Here is a 15,818-nt window from a genome sequence, read left to right on the forward strand (position 1 = left end):
TTTATTAATGTTTAGAGCCGCTGTAAGGTAAGAGAGAACAGGAACTAAATGCCGCTCAGTATTTTACTCTAACACCAACACACAGTGTTTTATTACACATTTTATATACTCGGAAAAAGTCCTGTACAGATCCCAAATCAGTGTGAGGGCTTGTCAGTGTGTAGGCCGCTTTTCTCTCTTATTATTCTTAGTCTGACTTTAATCACTTACTGTTCAAGCTGTAGTGTCATTTTTAACAGTCGGGTGTACATCCATCCATTTTCTGCACCACTCATCCTACACAGGGTCGCGGGGAGCATGGAGTCTATCTCAGGGAACTCAGGGCAGGGAACACCCTGGGTGGGGTGCCAACCCATTGCAGGGCACAATCTCACACACACACTACGGACAGTTTAGACATGCCAATCAACCTACAGTGCATGTTTTTGGACTGGAGGAGGAAACTAGAGTACCCGGAGGAAACCCCCGAAGCACGGGGAGAACATGCAAGCTCCCCACACCCCGGCGGTGCGAGGCAAATGTGCTAACCACCAACCCGGGTGTACATTAAACTCATTCTTAAAGCATCTTTAAGCTAACTTAACTGAGAGTATGTTTGGGGGAATTTAGCCAAACTCCAAATTGTAGTGTCTTAAACTGCATTGTGTAATAATAATAATAATAATAATAATAATGCAATAATAATTATTTTTCATCACTCTGTGTGTGTGTGTGTGTGTGTGTGTGTGTGTGCTGAGTGCAGCAGTTCAGTCTGTGCGAGCGGAAAACAGCAGCTTTGTGTTTCACTTTGATGTAAAAGGGTATGAAAAGAAAAAGGTGAAGACAGGAGCACACGTGTGTGTGTGCGCGTGTGTGTGTGTGTGTGTGTGTGTGTGTGTGATGGCCTGAGGTGAAACGTTAGTACAGTGTTCAGAGTGTGATGGACTTTCAAAGATGCAGCATCTCTGCTTTACGCTCTATGGGCTCCTGGCTTCCTGCCTCTGTTGTTGGGGTGAGTCAAAAATAACCCACACCATACCACAAACACAAGAGTGTTCGATCAGCCTGTTCAGATAGCTTATATACACATAACTATCTTCTGTGCATGTACTGTGTGGATTTCGACGCTACAGGACAAAACATGATTTCATGTTGAGTGAGTTGTACTGCTATATCAACCGGCACTTTTTATTTTATTCTATTAATGAATCATTTTCGTTGTGGTTTCAGTACAAACTGTTACGTGTGAACTTCCTGCATTAGCACCACAGACCCACAGTTATGTAGGTAGAAAATGTAAGTTAGTAATTTCCCACTTAATTTCCCACTTTTCCCACTTGATGTGTGTGTGTGTGTGTGTGTGTATGTGTGTGTGTTATTAATGTCCACACTTTTGGCCCCAAAAAATTAACACAATGCGTGAAACTCCAACTGATAAGCATAGTTTCTTTATCCACTAGCTATCTTTACCTTAACTCACTAGCTAGCTATGCAATAAGGTACATCAGCAACTATATTATATATACAGTACGTATATATATATATATATATATATATATATATATATATATATATATATATATGTATATATATATATACAGTTTTATTTATTTATTCATCTAGCTAGTTCCTTTCAGCGACAGAGTAACAGATGGAGCGTTCTGAGAGTCCTTGATGTCTCTTTGTTGAAATAAAGCATTGGGTTTGAGTGACGCTGTTGCAGATGAATATTTTCTGTGCATGTTTTCCCACAGAACACACTTTACAACAGTAAAATACTGAAGAGAAATCAGTTATTAGTCGTGTAGTGTTTTATATTTTAGCACAATTCCTGTAGAATCTATTTGTGTTCATTTAATGTCGCTGTTTTTAGTTTTATTTGTTTGCTTTGTGTCCAGAAAAGTGTTCACCGTGATCTGTTTTTCTTTTTCCCTTCTTTTAGCGTTAAATATGAATGCCAATTTTTCCTCTCTGTCTAAATGTATAGGGAATGTATAGTGATTTCATGTTAGATCACGGAGGTCTACCAAATATATATACGGTATATATATATAATTTATTATTTTCATATTTGCATAGTAGAAAAAACTGCAAAGCTTAGTGAGTTAAACAGTGTGGTTTTTTGTTGTAGATTTTTGGCGTAATCTTTGTGTTTTTGTGGTGTATTCCTGTGATATTTTCTGGACCTGAGCTCTGACACTTTCTGAGTGCCTCTTGATTCAGCTAAGCTGGTCTCGATCTTCAGTTATGTGTCTGTAAACACGATGAACTGTTGTTTGTTAGGTGAACACTACGGAGAAAGCTATGGGCTGGAACATCTGCTCGCTGGTCTCCTGAACTCACTGATCTTTGCACTTTTTTCACTGTGAAAGTTTAAAACAATAAATATGGATTTGAATAGACCTCCATGGCTTGGTTTCATTCAGTGTGCGGTGTGTGTTTTATTCAGCCTCTGCTTTGGATTTAGAAAACGTTCTTACTTCACACACCTGAGGACATATTTATCTCATTTGAGCGCAGCTGTCCTTCTACCTTTAGGCATTTTGTGTTTAAATATTATTTTATTTTTATCGATTGATTATTATTGTGTGTTGCTCTTTTTTATTTTTTAATCTTTAATCTTTTTTTCATTCTTCCAGGTTCCAGTGATGGTTTTTTCGTGAGTCAGTCTCCATCCACAGTCACGCTGAGGAGAAGAAGACCAGTTCAGATCACCTGCAGCTGGAACATCAGCATCAGTGGAGTAAAAGTGACATGGTTTAAAGGCAATCAGAAAGTTGAATTTAAGCAAACTGATAAATTCACAGAAACCAACAACAACAACACCAGTTCAACATTAGTTATAAAAAACACTGATATAAATGATGCAGGGTTTTATATTTGTCAAGTTGTACAGGACATACCTCGCCTGGTTGCGGTAAACGGAACGGGGACAAATGTTACATACGAGAGGGAATATGGTGAGTTTCATTCAGACATTTAAAATTTAAAATTTTAAAACCAAATGAGTAATAATAATTATAATACATTTCTAGTAATTATTTCAATATATTCGATTTTTAAATAGATTTTTTTTTCCATTGAGGAGATTGTCTGAAGCTCTAACACCATGCCACGCTCCTTCAAATCAGTTTTAGCTCTGTAATTTATTTTTGTTGTTATTTTTAATCAATTAATATTTCCTTATTTATTGCATGACGGATTGAGTTGCAGGATTATTGTTCCCCCCACGTTATTATCCCCCCCCCCTCCATAACAGCATGTCCCCAAGTGTTTTATTCCTCCTTTAACACTGAAATTACATTTAGTCCTTTTTATCCATTTATTGTTCCATTTAATGGAACGTCTGGCTGTTACAAAGCGCTGACTCTGGAGACTCCTTCCATACTGAAAATGTTAAAGAAACGTCTCCTTACTTTAAGAAAACGTCACCACGTCAGTGATTAGACATGGTATTTTTATTTGTATGTGGAGCGTCTGCCGTTTACATTCCTGCGAACCAGCTGTTACTATAGAAACGATAACATATTAGAACGAGCACGTTAATATAAACGTGTTAGTTGCAGCTGCGCTACTGTCAGAGACGCAGTTATAGAAAACTAATCAACACCTTCTGACCAATCAGAGTCCAGAACTCAGCAGTGCTGTGGTGTAATAATAATAATAATAATAATAATAATAATAATAATAATAATAATAATAGATGATTAACTGTTTCTTTGATTGCAGTAAGTGGAACGAGTACAACTCAATGTGGAACATCAACAACTCGGCCAATCACAGAGCTGCAGAACACACCACAACAGCCAGTAACGCTGCTGGTGGCAACTTTATCCAGTGCCGTGGTCTTTCTGTCCATCTGTGTGTGTCTGAGTGTGTGGAGGATGAAACGAGGCTGCAAACAATCAGGTACGACTCAATTTCAAATAACAGCATCCTAATCAAACGTCTAACTAATTTCATAGCTCTTATAATCCCAATATAACAGCTACACGATATATGTTTGATATTTTATTATATATATTTCCTAACATACCTGAGGTAGGCCAGCTAATGCTGCATTCAGTTGCTTGCCAACATAAAATATGGAATATGTCATACACATTATCTGGCTAAGATTATAAATATATAATAGTGTGTAATTGGCTGCAATAAATAAATAGTAAAGTAAATAGTAAATAAATAAAGTAAGCAAATAAAACAAGAGAATTATATTTTTATAGCTGATTAAACCCTGAGTGAACAAAACTAGAGATGCACCGATGTATCAGCTGATAAAGGTCATTTTTCACACTATGGGTCATCGGCCGATAGATTAAAAACGTCCGATGATCAGGGCCGATTATATCCTGTCAATCAAAAGAGGGCGGGAAAACACATGGATTTGGTGCTGTGTGTAAAGACGATGTCTCTTGTGTGGAATGACGATGAAACTGCAGTGTGTAATCTCTGTAATCTCTGCACTGATCAAATTTTACACCGGACGAGTCTAAATTGAATTTTTTTGCCAAGCTGCTCGTGCTGAATTAAAGCTCCGGTACACCGTTTAAAGATTTAAATGAAGATGAGTCGACAAAAAGTATATATATTGCACAGAAAAATATATTTGTAGAGTAGTGTATTTCATATCCAGTGAATATTAATGTATAAAAAGTGTATAATATATATGACCAGTTTGATGTTCAGTGATGGAGTAGAAACGCCTGTGAGTGTGGAGAGTGAATGTGAGACTAACAGGAGGATTTTTACAATTCAGTCAATGTTAATATGAATGAATAACATTCAATAAGTTAATAATCTTACTTTAATCTTCAGAATCGAGTTCATGTGTTAATGTTAATTAGGGTAAAGTGTTTTGTGTTTATGAGACCAGTTACTGTCAAACAACTTACTGAAATGGAGAGAATAACGTTTTTATTTGCATTTCCTTCAGAATTGTGGAATTAATTATTATTCATTTAAAAGAAGGCATAAAAGGCAGAACTGTCGGTATCGGCCGATCTCACTCTGAATAATCGCTTATCGGTTTCGGCTGAGGAATTTAGTATCAGTGCATGTCTAAACAAAACATGTAACTAGTCACACACAGTAAATGTATATTTAAAAAAGAGACAATTATGGTATCTACTGTACACAATGATGACACATAGCCACGCATCTACTTGGTTGGCTTGGCTATGGCAGCACACAAAGCACTAAAATGGACACACTGACGACTAAGACGGCGAAACCATATTTGAAGGTTTTTCACTGGTTCAAAATAGAGAGCTACAAAACGGAAAAAACTACAAAGCTAAACGATTGCGTAATATTGATTATGGGCTCGTTAATAGGCCGTGGTAGAATGAATGCTCTTAAGCCAAGTTGTGTTGTTTAAAGTGTAACGTCACGCGCTGTTAGATTGGAGCAGTGGAATAAACCGGTGATTCCGAGTTCGATGAAGACATGAGACCTTGTGTTGAGTGACAGAATAAAATAAGAGTGTGTGAAGTACTGAAGAAAAGCAACAGCGTGTATACAACGCAAAACTGTGTCCGTGTTGTAGAGAGAATGGTGATAAGGGAGGGGCCTCCGAGTGAAGGGACCGAGCCGGAAAACAGCGAGGTTGGAGGGAGCTCAAGGACGTCCAGAGGATCCACACAATGGGTAAGAAACACTGTGAACTGTAGGGTTTTTAACACAATGTTCTTCTCCCATCATCAGTAGAAGGAAAGTTCATCAGATGATTTTAAAATGTGGACTCCACTGTAGACTTCATAGATTTCAGAAACACCAATTACCCAGGAGCCTTTTGTGTACTCAGTGTACACATTTTTTTTAACAAGTGTGAAAGTTTTATGCCATCCTTGCACTTTTGTAACACTCGAACACAGCCGTTTGCGTTCACTTCCTGAGAACTCGGGAGGCGATTGTGTAAAAGTGGTCCCCTTCCTGCAAATAACATGATTGGTTGAGCTTGTTACATGACTTCCTGTTTCAGGTTTCACAACAGCTGGGATGCCTTTTTGATTTATAGTATATTCTACTGAAGCAGACAATTGTATAGAACGTCTTTGGGCGCTGTAGCATTATAATTTCCCTTCACTGGAACGAAGAGGCCCGAACCTGTTCCAGCACCACACAAAGTGCACAAAGTGAGCTCCGTGAAGACATGGTGTGCTAAGGGTGGGGTAGAAGAACTCAAGTGTCCTGCACTCTGGAATGGGATGTTCAATGGGTGTGGGTGTGATGGTCAGGGTGTGTTAAACATTTGTATTAGTTAACCCACCCATGTTTTATTCTGGAAATTGATTCAACCAAACAGTGAGAGCTAATATAAGACAATAACGTATGGTTAGCTTGTTCGTTTATGAATGCAATCCTAAAAAAACGAACGATTTTATTATTTTTTTTCTCTTCTATCAAAGTTTGAAATGTAGCATGTTGTGTTTGTGACCTTGACAAAAAATCAGCAACTCCTTGACCAATGTTTCAGCTATGACCTGTTCTCTCCTCACATCATGTCAAAACATTACTCGAGTCTGGCTAGCATCTTTGTTTTCCTGCTATATGTTTAACCACGAGGTGTATGATGGCTTTGTGCTAAATTTTATTCCGGTTTCTTTGTTAATTTGGATTTGTGCTTCGGGTCATTATCGTGCTGGAATTATCTGTGTAACAGAGGCCTGCAGGCTTTGTGCAAAAAAAAAAAAATCGATCATACTGCCACCACCGTGCTTCCCGGCACGGTGGCTTAGTGGTTAGGCACATTAGACATGTTTAACTCGCACCTCCGGGGTGTGGGTTCAATTTCCGCCTCCTTCCTGTGTGCACGGAGTTTGTATGTTCTCCCAGTGCTTTGGGGGTTTCGTCCCCCAGTCCAAAGACATTCTCTGTAGGTAGTTTGGCATCTGTAAATTGTGTGAATGGGTGTGTGATTGTGCTCTGCAATCGGTTGGCCCCCCATCCAGGGTGTCCCCCGCCAAGTCCTGTAGGATAGTCTCCAGGCTCCCCATGACCCTGTGTAGGATAAGCGGTACAGAAGATGGATGGATAGATCGTCATTCTGCCTTAACGCGGAACATCACAAATGGTTTGACAAAAATTAGGCGAGCTTGGACGTTCTGTGATTTTAATCTGCCTAGTAAAAATCACTCTAGATAGCAAATCCAAATTTTGTTTTATGAAAGTAAAAAGGGAGTAGGTGTTTCCTCTTCAGCTTGTTAACAGCTTGTGTGCTGGTCCACTACGATTAAGAAACTAGATACCGAACCCCAGATACTGAATCTGCAAGTCCAGGTCATCGTGGCTGCTGATTTGTCCAATCCTGTTGTATGTAGACGTTGTATATTGTATGTTTTGGGTTGACCTGATTCCCTGCGCAGAAGAACAGTAATAATAATGAAGGGATACACGTCTTATCTCCTATTTAGAAAAGATCTTGAGTGGTTAGAAGGAATTTCCCTGTGTGAAAGCAAACCTGGGATGATGACGGCCCAGGGAAAAGCCCAGAATCGATCCGTAACTCAAGCATTTTGTCTCAAGTATGAAAATAGCGTCATAGCTTCATTTTCACAGTCGGCTCCTCCTACACATCATGTCTGTGGTTTATTGCTAGAAATATCAGATGGTGACTCTTCCGGTGAAGATGGGCATTTCTTGGACTCTCTGTAGCTAGTGATAAAACTTTAAAAGACTGATTTTAGCTACATGAAAGAGAAGTTACAGATGATTTCCTATACAAAAGCAGTGATTTAGGATTTATATGCATAGCTGATATTTGTCCTTGTTCCTGATCCCCCCAGTATATGGTTCCTGTGTACGAGTCCTACTTCGATCTGCAGAGGAGTGACAAGGAGGAGTGTGCAGACTCAGACAACACCGCGTGTGCTTCAGCTCTCAAATGATCATGCAGATAACGATGAACAACAGGAAGTACAGTCAGAAACCCCAGCTGCGCTGGAAATGACAGATAGAGTTAAAGATGCTAATGTTGTTTTTTGTCAGCAAAATGTTGGTCATTTCCGTGGAGTTCACAGCGAGTAATGGGTTTTGTGTCATAAATCCGTTTCATGAGCAGAACTTTGCATCGAATTCAACTTTGCTCGCAGGGAATTCGCATCATCATCTTCCAACAGCTTCGACTGTGTTCATCTCTGAAAAGGAGGTCCTTTCATCCAGAATGGAGGAACCACTCATTTTATTACAGTGCAGAGTTTATCAAACACAGTCAGTCATACGCTGTTGTTTTCTTTTCTTTCTTTTTTTTTGTTTAGCAAAGTTTAGCAATTTAGCAAGACAGATAGATTGCTAAAAAAAAAAAAAAAGCCACCAAGAGGTACAAGTCTTTCCAAGAAGCTGGTACGGTATAGCGCTGTTCAATTCACTTAGCAACGTTTCATTGCATTTACAAAGTGTGTCAAACCAAAATTAATAAATAACCACAGCTTAACTGCTAAGTCACCGCTAGCCTTTTTGCTGCAATGCTAATTTTCAAGTCCTGTCCCTGTTTTGCAAGATTTCCAGCATATTAGCGTGTATTATATGGTTTTAAAAAGTAAAGGGAAGCTAATTAAGCATTTAAGCCCAGACATTAAGTCTCTCTTTCTTATCCTCACCATCTTCTTGCTAACAAGTCTAACCATGTAGCGCATGCAGTGTGAGCATTTCTGTGGTAGTGTTTGATGTGTGTTAGTGCTGAAGTGTTTTATCTATGTAAATCGTGTGTGTGTGTGTGTGTGTGTGTGTGTGTGTTTTCTAGCTGAGGGCAATGTGCTTCTCGGTAACCTAATCCACTTTCTCATGATAATAGCATTCATTACATTGTGATTGAGATAAGAGACTAAAGTGTATATCTGTTTTTATTAAATAAATGAATATTTAAATACAAATGATTTTGGGTCTGTTTTGACGTGTTTATTTCTGTAGTAGAAGCTCAGGTGGTAGAAGCTCAGGTGTAAGATGTCACCTGCAACATGAAAGATCTTAGACACTGTTGAATAATTTTGGATAATTTGCATATTGCTTAGTTATTATTTCGATTGTTTGACATATTGCTGATTAAATTTAGAATAATATCCAGTGATATATATATATATATATACAAATTTTAGTTTTTTTAAGTCTACACACCCACGTTAAAACAGTTTCTTGGTGGGAGATCTTTGTTCAACTTTAATGTGATATAGAAACCAACAACATTCCAGTGAGAAACACATGGATTTGCGCTTTGGGTCGTTATCATGCTGCAGGTGAAATTTATCTTCATCTTCAGCTGCAAGATTTGTGCAAAACACAGATGGGCATTTAGAGCGATCCGTGATTCCCCTCTATCTTGCCCAAAGCCACAGTCTCAGCTGAAGAGAAGCAGAACCGTAGCATGGTGCTGCCACCACCGTGCTTCACCATGAGGACGGCGTTCTCTTGCTTTTTGCACCAAACAAATATTTCACAATTATGCCCAAAACATTATTAACATACATAATTTAAAATAATTTACATCATTTTAGTAGGAATGTACATATTGCTCAGAAATTTTGAATATTTTGCATATTGCTGGATTTACATACTGCTTTTTGGTAACTTCTCAGTCAAAAGTTGTAGTTTTTTCAGTGTTAAGACGGGTGTTAGTTGTCGTATAAATAACAGGTTTTCTGACACACTTAAAACTCTCACATAGCTGGAATAAATGATATAAAACACCACATGGCAGTTTGGAATAGTGGGATTTTTTTTTGATTGACAGTTAAAGACTTAAATGTTAAATCTGTAAAAAGGGCTTCTAGTAAACATGCTATTTGTGGCTATTTGTGTGGCGTTGTTTTCTTTAAGGCAAGACCCACCACGTCAGCTAGACTGATCCTGCGTAGGTAAGAGCGTTTAAGTGTGTGCGTGCGTGCGTAATCAGGCCACGGTGGAACGTTCAGCGGCATTATGAAGGTCAGTGGTCGGAAATGGAAAGTTTTAAGGTCACTTCACTTTTGTTGATGATTTGAGGCTGAACGCGACCTGTTATAATATTTCAGCTGAGATAAAGTGTTTTTAAACACTGTCCTGATCGCAGCTTACTATCTGAATGGGTTTCCTCTGGGTTCATGTGTACATGCATACAGTTGTGGTTTTGTGGCCTAATGTTAGAAGAAAAGAAGCTGCAGTTACATTACTTTCTCTCTCTCTCTCTCTCTCTCTCTCGCTCTCTCTCTCTCTCTCTGTTTCACACACACACACACACACACACACACACACACACACACACACACACCACTCTTCAGGAAGTGCCTGTTCGGACATGAGGTGCAGAGAAAGAAAAGTTCACACGGTCAAGAATGTTTCGAGTTCATTAATGTAAATGAAATCTATCTGTGTGTGTGTGTGTGTGTGTGTGTGTGTGTGTGTGTGTGTTACACACGTGTATATCTAACATCAGTTCAACAGATTTTTAAATTTTATTTATTTATGTATTTATTTATTTATTTATTTATTTATAAAGAGTCCTGATGATTAAACAGTACTTCTAAAGGTAAATAAAAAGTATCCGTAAGCATGAACATGTACTTATACCATGCACCAAAAGTAAGCAGTCTTTTAGTGAAGAACAGGTATATACTTTTGAGTATATATGATGTTATACTGAGATGAGATGAGACTGAGATGTTCCTCAGCTGCAGGAAAGCTGACCTTGCTTTGACTATTCGTGCCCTTGCATCAGCACCTGTACTGTAACCTCGACATGTCGACGATGCTGCCAAGGACAGTGAAGCTCTTCACCTCCTCTAACGCTTCACCTTCTATAGTGATGGAGTCTGTATTAACTATCTTGACCTTTAAGACCTTGGTTTTCCCTGTGTGGCTGTTAAATCTGGCTGCACCACTAATAATAATAATAATAATAATAATAATAATAATATTCAAGTATCTACTGCAGGAACCAGGAATACAATTATTCGTAATAACATTGAAGGTGATGGAGCTTCCTAAAGTTCTCAGGAACAACATTTTTAAATGCAACGTGAAAGAAAACGCTATAGAGCCACTGCAAATACCTTAGACGTCCCTGTCCATACAGTCTGCTTCTCTAATATGCAGGTGGAAAGTTCATGGAACCATAACATCCAGGCGGGTTCGGTACACAAGATTTCAAACCGCACTCTCAGACTAATTATAGGAAAGGTAAGAGAGAAGGCAGCCGTCACTCGAAAAGAATTGCAGGACGAGCTGAAAGCAGCAGGAACAACAGTTACACAGGAACAACAAGCAATGAACTGCACTGCAATCATCTCTGTTTCTCTGCTTCACGCTAAAGTCCCCTGCTGAAAAGGAAGCACAGAGATGCGTGTCTGAAAACATTTAGACAACTCAGAAGCAATTTGGAAGGATATATTCAATTCAATTCGATTCAGTTTTATTTGTGTAGCGCTTTTTACAACATCATTGTCTCAGAGCAGCTTTACACAAACATAAAAAACACAGGATAGAGATTTTAAGTGTGTGAATTTATCCCTATCGAGGTACGGTGACGATGGCGGTGGTGAGGAAAAACTCCCTGAGATGATATGAGGAAGAAACCTTGAGAGGAACCAGACTCAGAAGGGAACCCGTCCTCATCTGGGGAACGACGGATAGTGTGAAAGTAAAAGAAAGTTCATTATGGTTTTATATGAAGTCTGTTTGTTGAACTAGTCCACTGTTCACTAAAGGAGACTTGAGTGCAGAACTGCATGTGGTAATTACAGTCCCAAGGCCATCGCTGCAACCGTAGTCCCAGCAACCACAGTGAGAACGTCCATGTGGAATTGAGGTCCAAAACTATTTCCTGGCACTTCAACGGTACCAACCTCAGCAATCTCCAGGCTCTATCCTCCAGTTGATGAGATCTCCATCCAGAGGTAGGGCATCAGGATGGATCAGGCAGGTCCGGAGAGCAGTAAGGATCAGGATCACCGACATCTCCATAATATCATGTGTGGTCCCATAGATCCATAGTGAATCACGGTGATGAGAGCACCACAATTTGGGGCTGGTTCTCTGCAATCAGTACTGAGGCATTACACGTCATCGATGAAACCTTAATGAATGGAGTGATGTACCGAGACATAATAGACATCTCATTGTCCAAGATGGACCCTTCAACAAGACAACACCACGAAACATACAGCCACATTAGCGCAAGACTGGTTTCTTAACAAAAAAAAAAAGAAGATGATCTTGCTAATCTCCTGACTTTATTTATTTTGAAATTGCGAGTCCATCAGAGGTACGATTTGCTAAGAGGAATGGGCATGGGCCAAACTCGAACCACAATTCTGCAAAAACCTAAACCTGTAGTCTGTGTACTTTTTTCCTATTCATTTTTTAACCTTTTTTTTTTCACCCAGTAGGATCAGCAGTATAGAAAATGGAATGGATGGAAACATTTTTTTATGCTCATGAATACCCACTTTTTTGTTCATGTTTATAACTACAAAGTAAAAAAGACATTATGTGTATAAATTTGAAGTATATATGTGCACTGGACGTGTACACAAGGTTCAAGGTTATTAAATACCAAAAAAATGTCTGAATATTTATTACCCCTAAGTGTACATACAAGTATTTCATATCAATAAAAACTGTGCAAACCAGAGCAGAAAAATGTGACAGTTTATATAGAATGAATTTTTTAAATAAGGTTTAGACCAGTTTGAGATGTTCTGGAGGTCATTGTGGAAGAAAATATGAACGCTGAACGCAGTCATTTGGATAGCAGTGTGTGATGCTGAGCTCAGTGGCGCCCTCTCATGCACAAAGAGAAACAAACATCTATTCACTGTACTGCAGATGAAGCATTTGTTGGTCATAATATATAATACAGTATAAGACTCATAGTCATATTATTATTCTACTCTATATATGGCAATATATAGGTCTATTAAAAATAAGTCTATTCAACTGGATTGTAAATCTTTAGCTGTGTCTGGGGAATAAAGTCAAATTAAAATATCCAGATCTAGCAGGTCACATAAAACATTGTAATATTTATATTCATAAATTCATATGCAACTTATTGATGATGAAAGCTTCCTGGAAGATTCTCTTACTGATAACTGAACTCTTAAGTAAGGAGAGGTGTGATGAAGCGGGGTTTTTTATTCCTCTATTAACTTTACAGCTTTAGCTCTGAGTTTCTAAGCTCTGACACTGGAGACTCCTTCCATAAACTTTACAGAAACATCTCCTTACAGAAAAGTTCACCATATCAACAATTACACACATTATACACATATTCTGTTTATGTGGTGCGTCTACCGTACAAGTCCCTGAGAATGAGCGGTAATGATACTATGAATTCAGTGCTGCTCCATCCATCCATTTTCTATACCGCTTATCCTACAGGGTCACGGGGAACCTGGAGCCTATCCTAGGGAGCATGGGGCACAAGGCAGGATACACCCTGGACAGGGTGCCAATCCATCGCAGGAAAAACACACTCACATACACACTCACACACCCATTCATACACTACGGACACTTTGGACACGCCAATCAGCCTACCATGCATGTCTTTGGACTGGGGGAGGAAACTGGAGTACCCGGAGGAAACCCCCGCAGCACGGGGAGAACATGCAAACTCCGCACACACAGTGGCGGGAATCAAAGTCTCCCAACCGTGGAGGTGTGAGGCGAACTAATAACCACCGTGCACCCGATTCAATTAATCAACACCTTCTGACCAATCGGAATGCAGAACTGAGCAACACTGAACATGGAGTATAGTTTCTGAAAACGTGACAGCGAAAAGCATAAAACTGGACCGTACCATTATTATACCGAGGATTTATTTCTCCATTTCACCATTCAGCTGTTCCCAATGCAAACCGAAGAGGAAGCTTGATGAACCAGAATGAAAAGTGCTTGATAACTGGGATGCGGTGACGCACCAAGTTAGTGTGCGTGTAAAAGACGTTCCACACAGATTTGCATTGATTTGCTTGTCTCCAAATGATCTCTACACACACAATAACATGTATCTCGGTGACTGCTTGACTCAGAACACAAAAGGGAGGCTGTCCTTTATGTTATTAATGCGGATACTTTAATAATAATAAACATTAATAATAATAATGAAAGCTCTCACGTATCTAACGCATAGCTCTTCTGCGCTTCTTCTCTCTTATTATTCCAGGCTTCACCCTGACTCAGTGTCGTAGTAAATTCTGTTGAGTTAGCTACAGTGCTAGCTAATTCGAATATAAATCTTAATCAGTGTTATTAAAATCTGCGAATACGACTAGAAAGATTAGCTGGTGTTAGCAGAAAGCATTGGATGAGGAAAAAGTCATTTTGTTCACTACATTACATACTGTATGTTGTATGTCGAGCATTTACGTGTTCTTTGGTTAAGACATTGGACTTCAAACCCCAGCACCACCAAGCTACCACTGTTGGGCCCTTAAGCAAGGCCCTTAACCCTCAACTACTCAGTTGTATAAATGAGATAAATGTAAGTCGCTCTGGATAAGAGTGTCTGCCAAATGCCGTAACTGTAATGTAATGTGATGTACTTCCACCTTCTAATCACGCTGTACGACATGAGCTGGTATTTTTTTTACAGTCATATCAATTTGCATTCCGACCCATGTTGCATGTTGTTGGTCCAGAGTTCCCCTACAAAACAAATATTCTGAGTTCAGTTTAAAGGTCGCTGACTAAGAAACATTGATGAGAAACGCCACTCTGTTCCTCCTGATAATCAGCCTTGATCAGCGGTTTAATCAGCGGTTTAATCCAATCCAGAGACTTTAACACAATCAGAGATAATGAACAAAGGATGAAGTCTCGTCAGCTTTATTCAAAAGTGTGCTTGTTTCTGGTCAAGTACTCTAAAGCAGATAAGGAATTTGACGCGGATGTTGAGCTTATAGACATACAGACATCACAATAACATAACAGAAACAAGGACATAGACGATACTGTTAATATAAAACAAGTTAGATATGAACACACAGTACTACTATCTATTGCACTGTAAGTAAAAAATATTACATAGAGGAGAACGGTGCACAGATACATACTGCAGACAAGAGCGTCTTAAACACACAGCCCACAGCTGTCAGTGACCAAGTCATCATGTTCGTGAGGTTATTAAGTGGTTATAAGTCTGATTGCATGTGGGGGAAAAACATCTTTTTCCGGCGTCTGGTGGTTTTGACACACATTCTGCTTCTGTGACTCAACGTCCGACATTTTTTCAACCATTTTATCACATGTTCCTTCTTTATTTGTTCATTTGTTCACTTATTTATAGGTTAATGACAACTTTTAGCATTATAAAATTAGTTAAATATTTAATGGACCTACAACAAATCAGCCAGTTTAAAGGGCCTTACTGTTTATTAAAGTAGTTAATAGTGTTAATGAAGCCTTTAAGGTGTTTCACAAGTGTTGAAAAAAAAAACAGCAACACCTTTTAATCTGAACTCAGTAATAATAATAGTAATGCTAAAATAAAATAAATAAAACAAAGAAATTGAAAAACCTATCCACTCGAGATACACACGAAAATAAAACTACATTTCACATGAAAGCTCAAAGATAATGACAACACAGTTCTGCGATTGGGTTAAATTTTGGTTTGCTGTTGTTTCTTGTATAAAAGTGTCTGTGAAATTAATTTTATTCATCTGGACTGTGATTTTAAGGTTTTTTTAAAATCTATTTTGCATAGATCTGGATATTTTAATGTGTCTTTATTCCCCAGACACAGCTAAAGATTTACAATCCAGATTAACAGACCTATTTTTAATAGACCTATATATTGCCATATATAGTCTACGATAAATACTTTATTTTTTTTCCTAAAAAGATCATAAAAGCCTAAATAC

General features: G+C 38.6%; 1 protein-coding gene across 2 annotated transcripts; it reads left to right on the plus strand.

Annotated features, from left to right (window-relative positions):
• Positions 1–602: 602 nt before the first annotated feature.
• On the plus strand, positions 603–9,005 carry LOC128610548 (uncharacterized). 2 transcript variants are annotated; one of them, XM_053629926.1, is made up of 6 exons: positions 603–991; positions 1,210–1,275; positions 2,619–2,939; positions 3,709–3,888; positions 5,525–5,625; positions 7,764–9,005. In XM_053629926.1, exons 1-6 carry the CDS (start codon positions 934–936, stop codon positions 7,863–7,865), a joined length of 828 nt encoding a protein of 275 aa, XP_053485901.1. In that variant the 5' UTR covers positions 603–933; the 3' UTR covers positions 7,866–9,005. The 2 variants fall into 2 exon arrangements, with proteins under 2 accessions (XP_053485901.1, XP_053485902.1); XM_053629927.1 differs by lacking the exon at positions 1,210–1,275 and having other exon boundaries at positions 610–991; positions 7,764–9,003.
• The last annotated feature ends 6,813 nt before the right edge of the window (positions 9,006–15,818 follow it).

This window comes from Ictalurus furcatus, chromosome 7, assembly GCF_023375685.1.
Source record: "Ictalurus furcatus strain D&B chromosome 7, Billie_1.0, whole genome shotgun sequence".
Taxonomy (NCBI): Eukaryota; Metazoa; Chordata; class Actinopteri; order Siluriformes; family Ictaluridae; genus Ictalurus; species Ictalurus furcatus.

Coding starts and splice junctions, on each gene's coding strand:
- LOC128610548 (XM_053629926.1), top strand. CDS start 934: ATGCAGCATCTCTGCTTTACGCTCTATGGGCTCCTGGCTTCCTGCCTC. Junction 992..1,209: donor TTCCTGCCTCTGTTGTTGGG/GTGAGTCAAAAA, acceptor TTGTGGTTTCAG/TACAAACTGTTACGTGTGAA. Junction 2,940..3,708: donor TACATACGAGAGGGAATATG/GTGAGTTTCATT, acceptor CTTTGATTGCAG/TAAGTGGAACGAGTACAACT.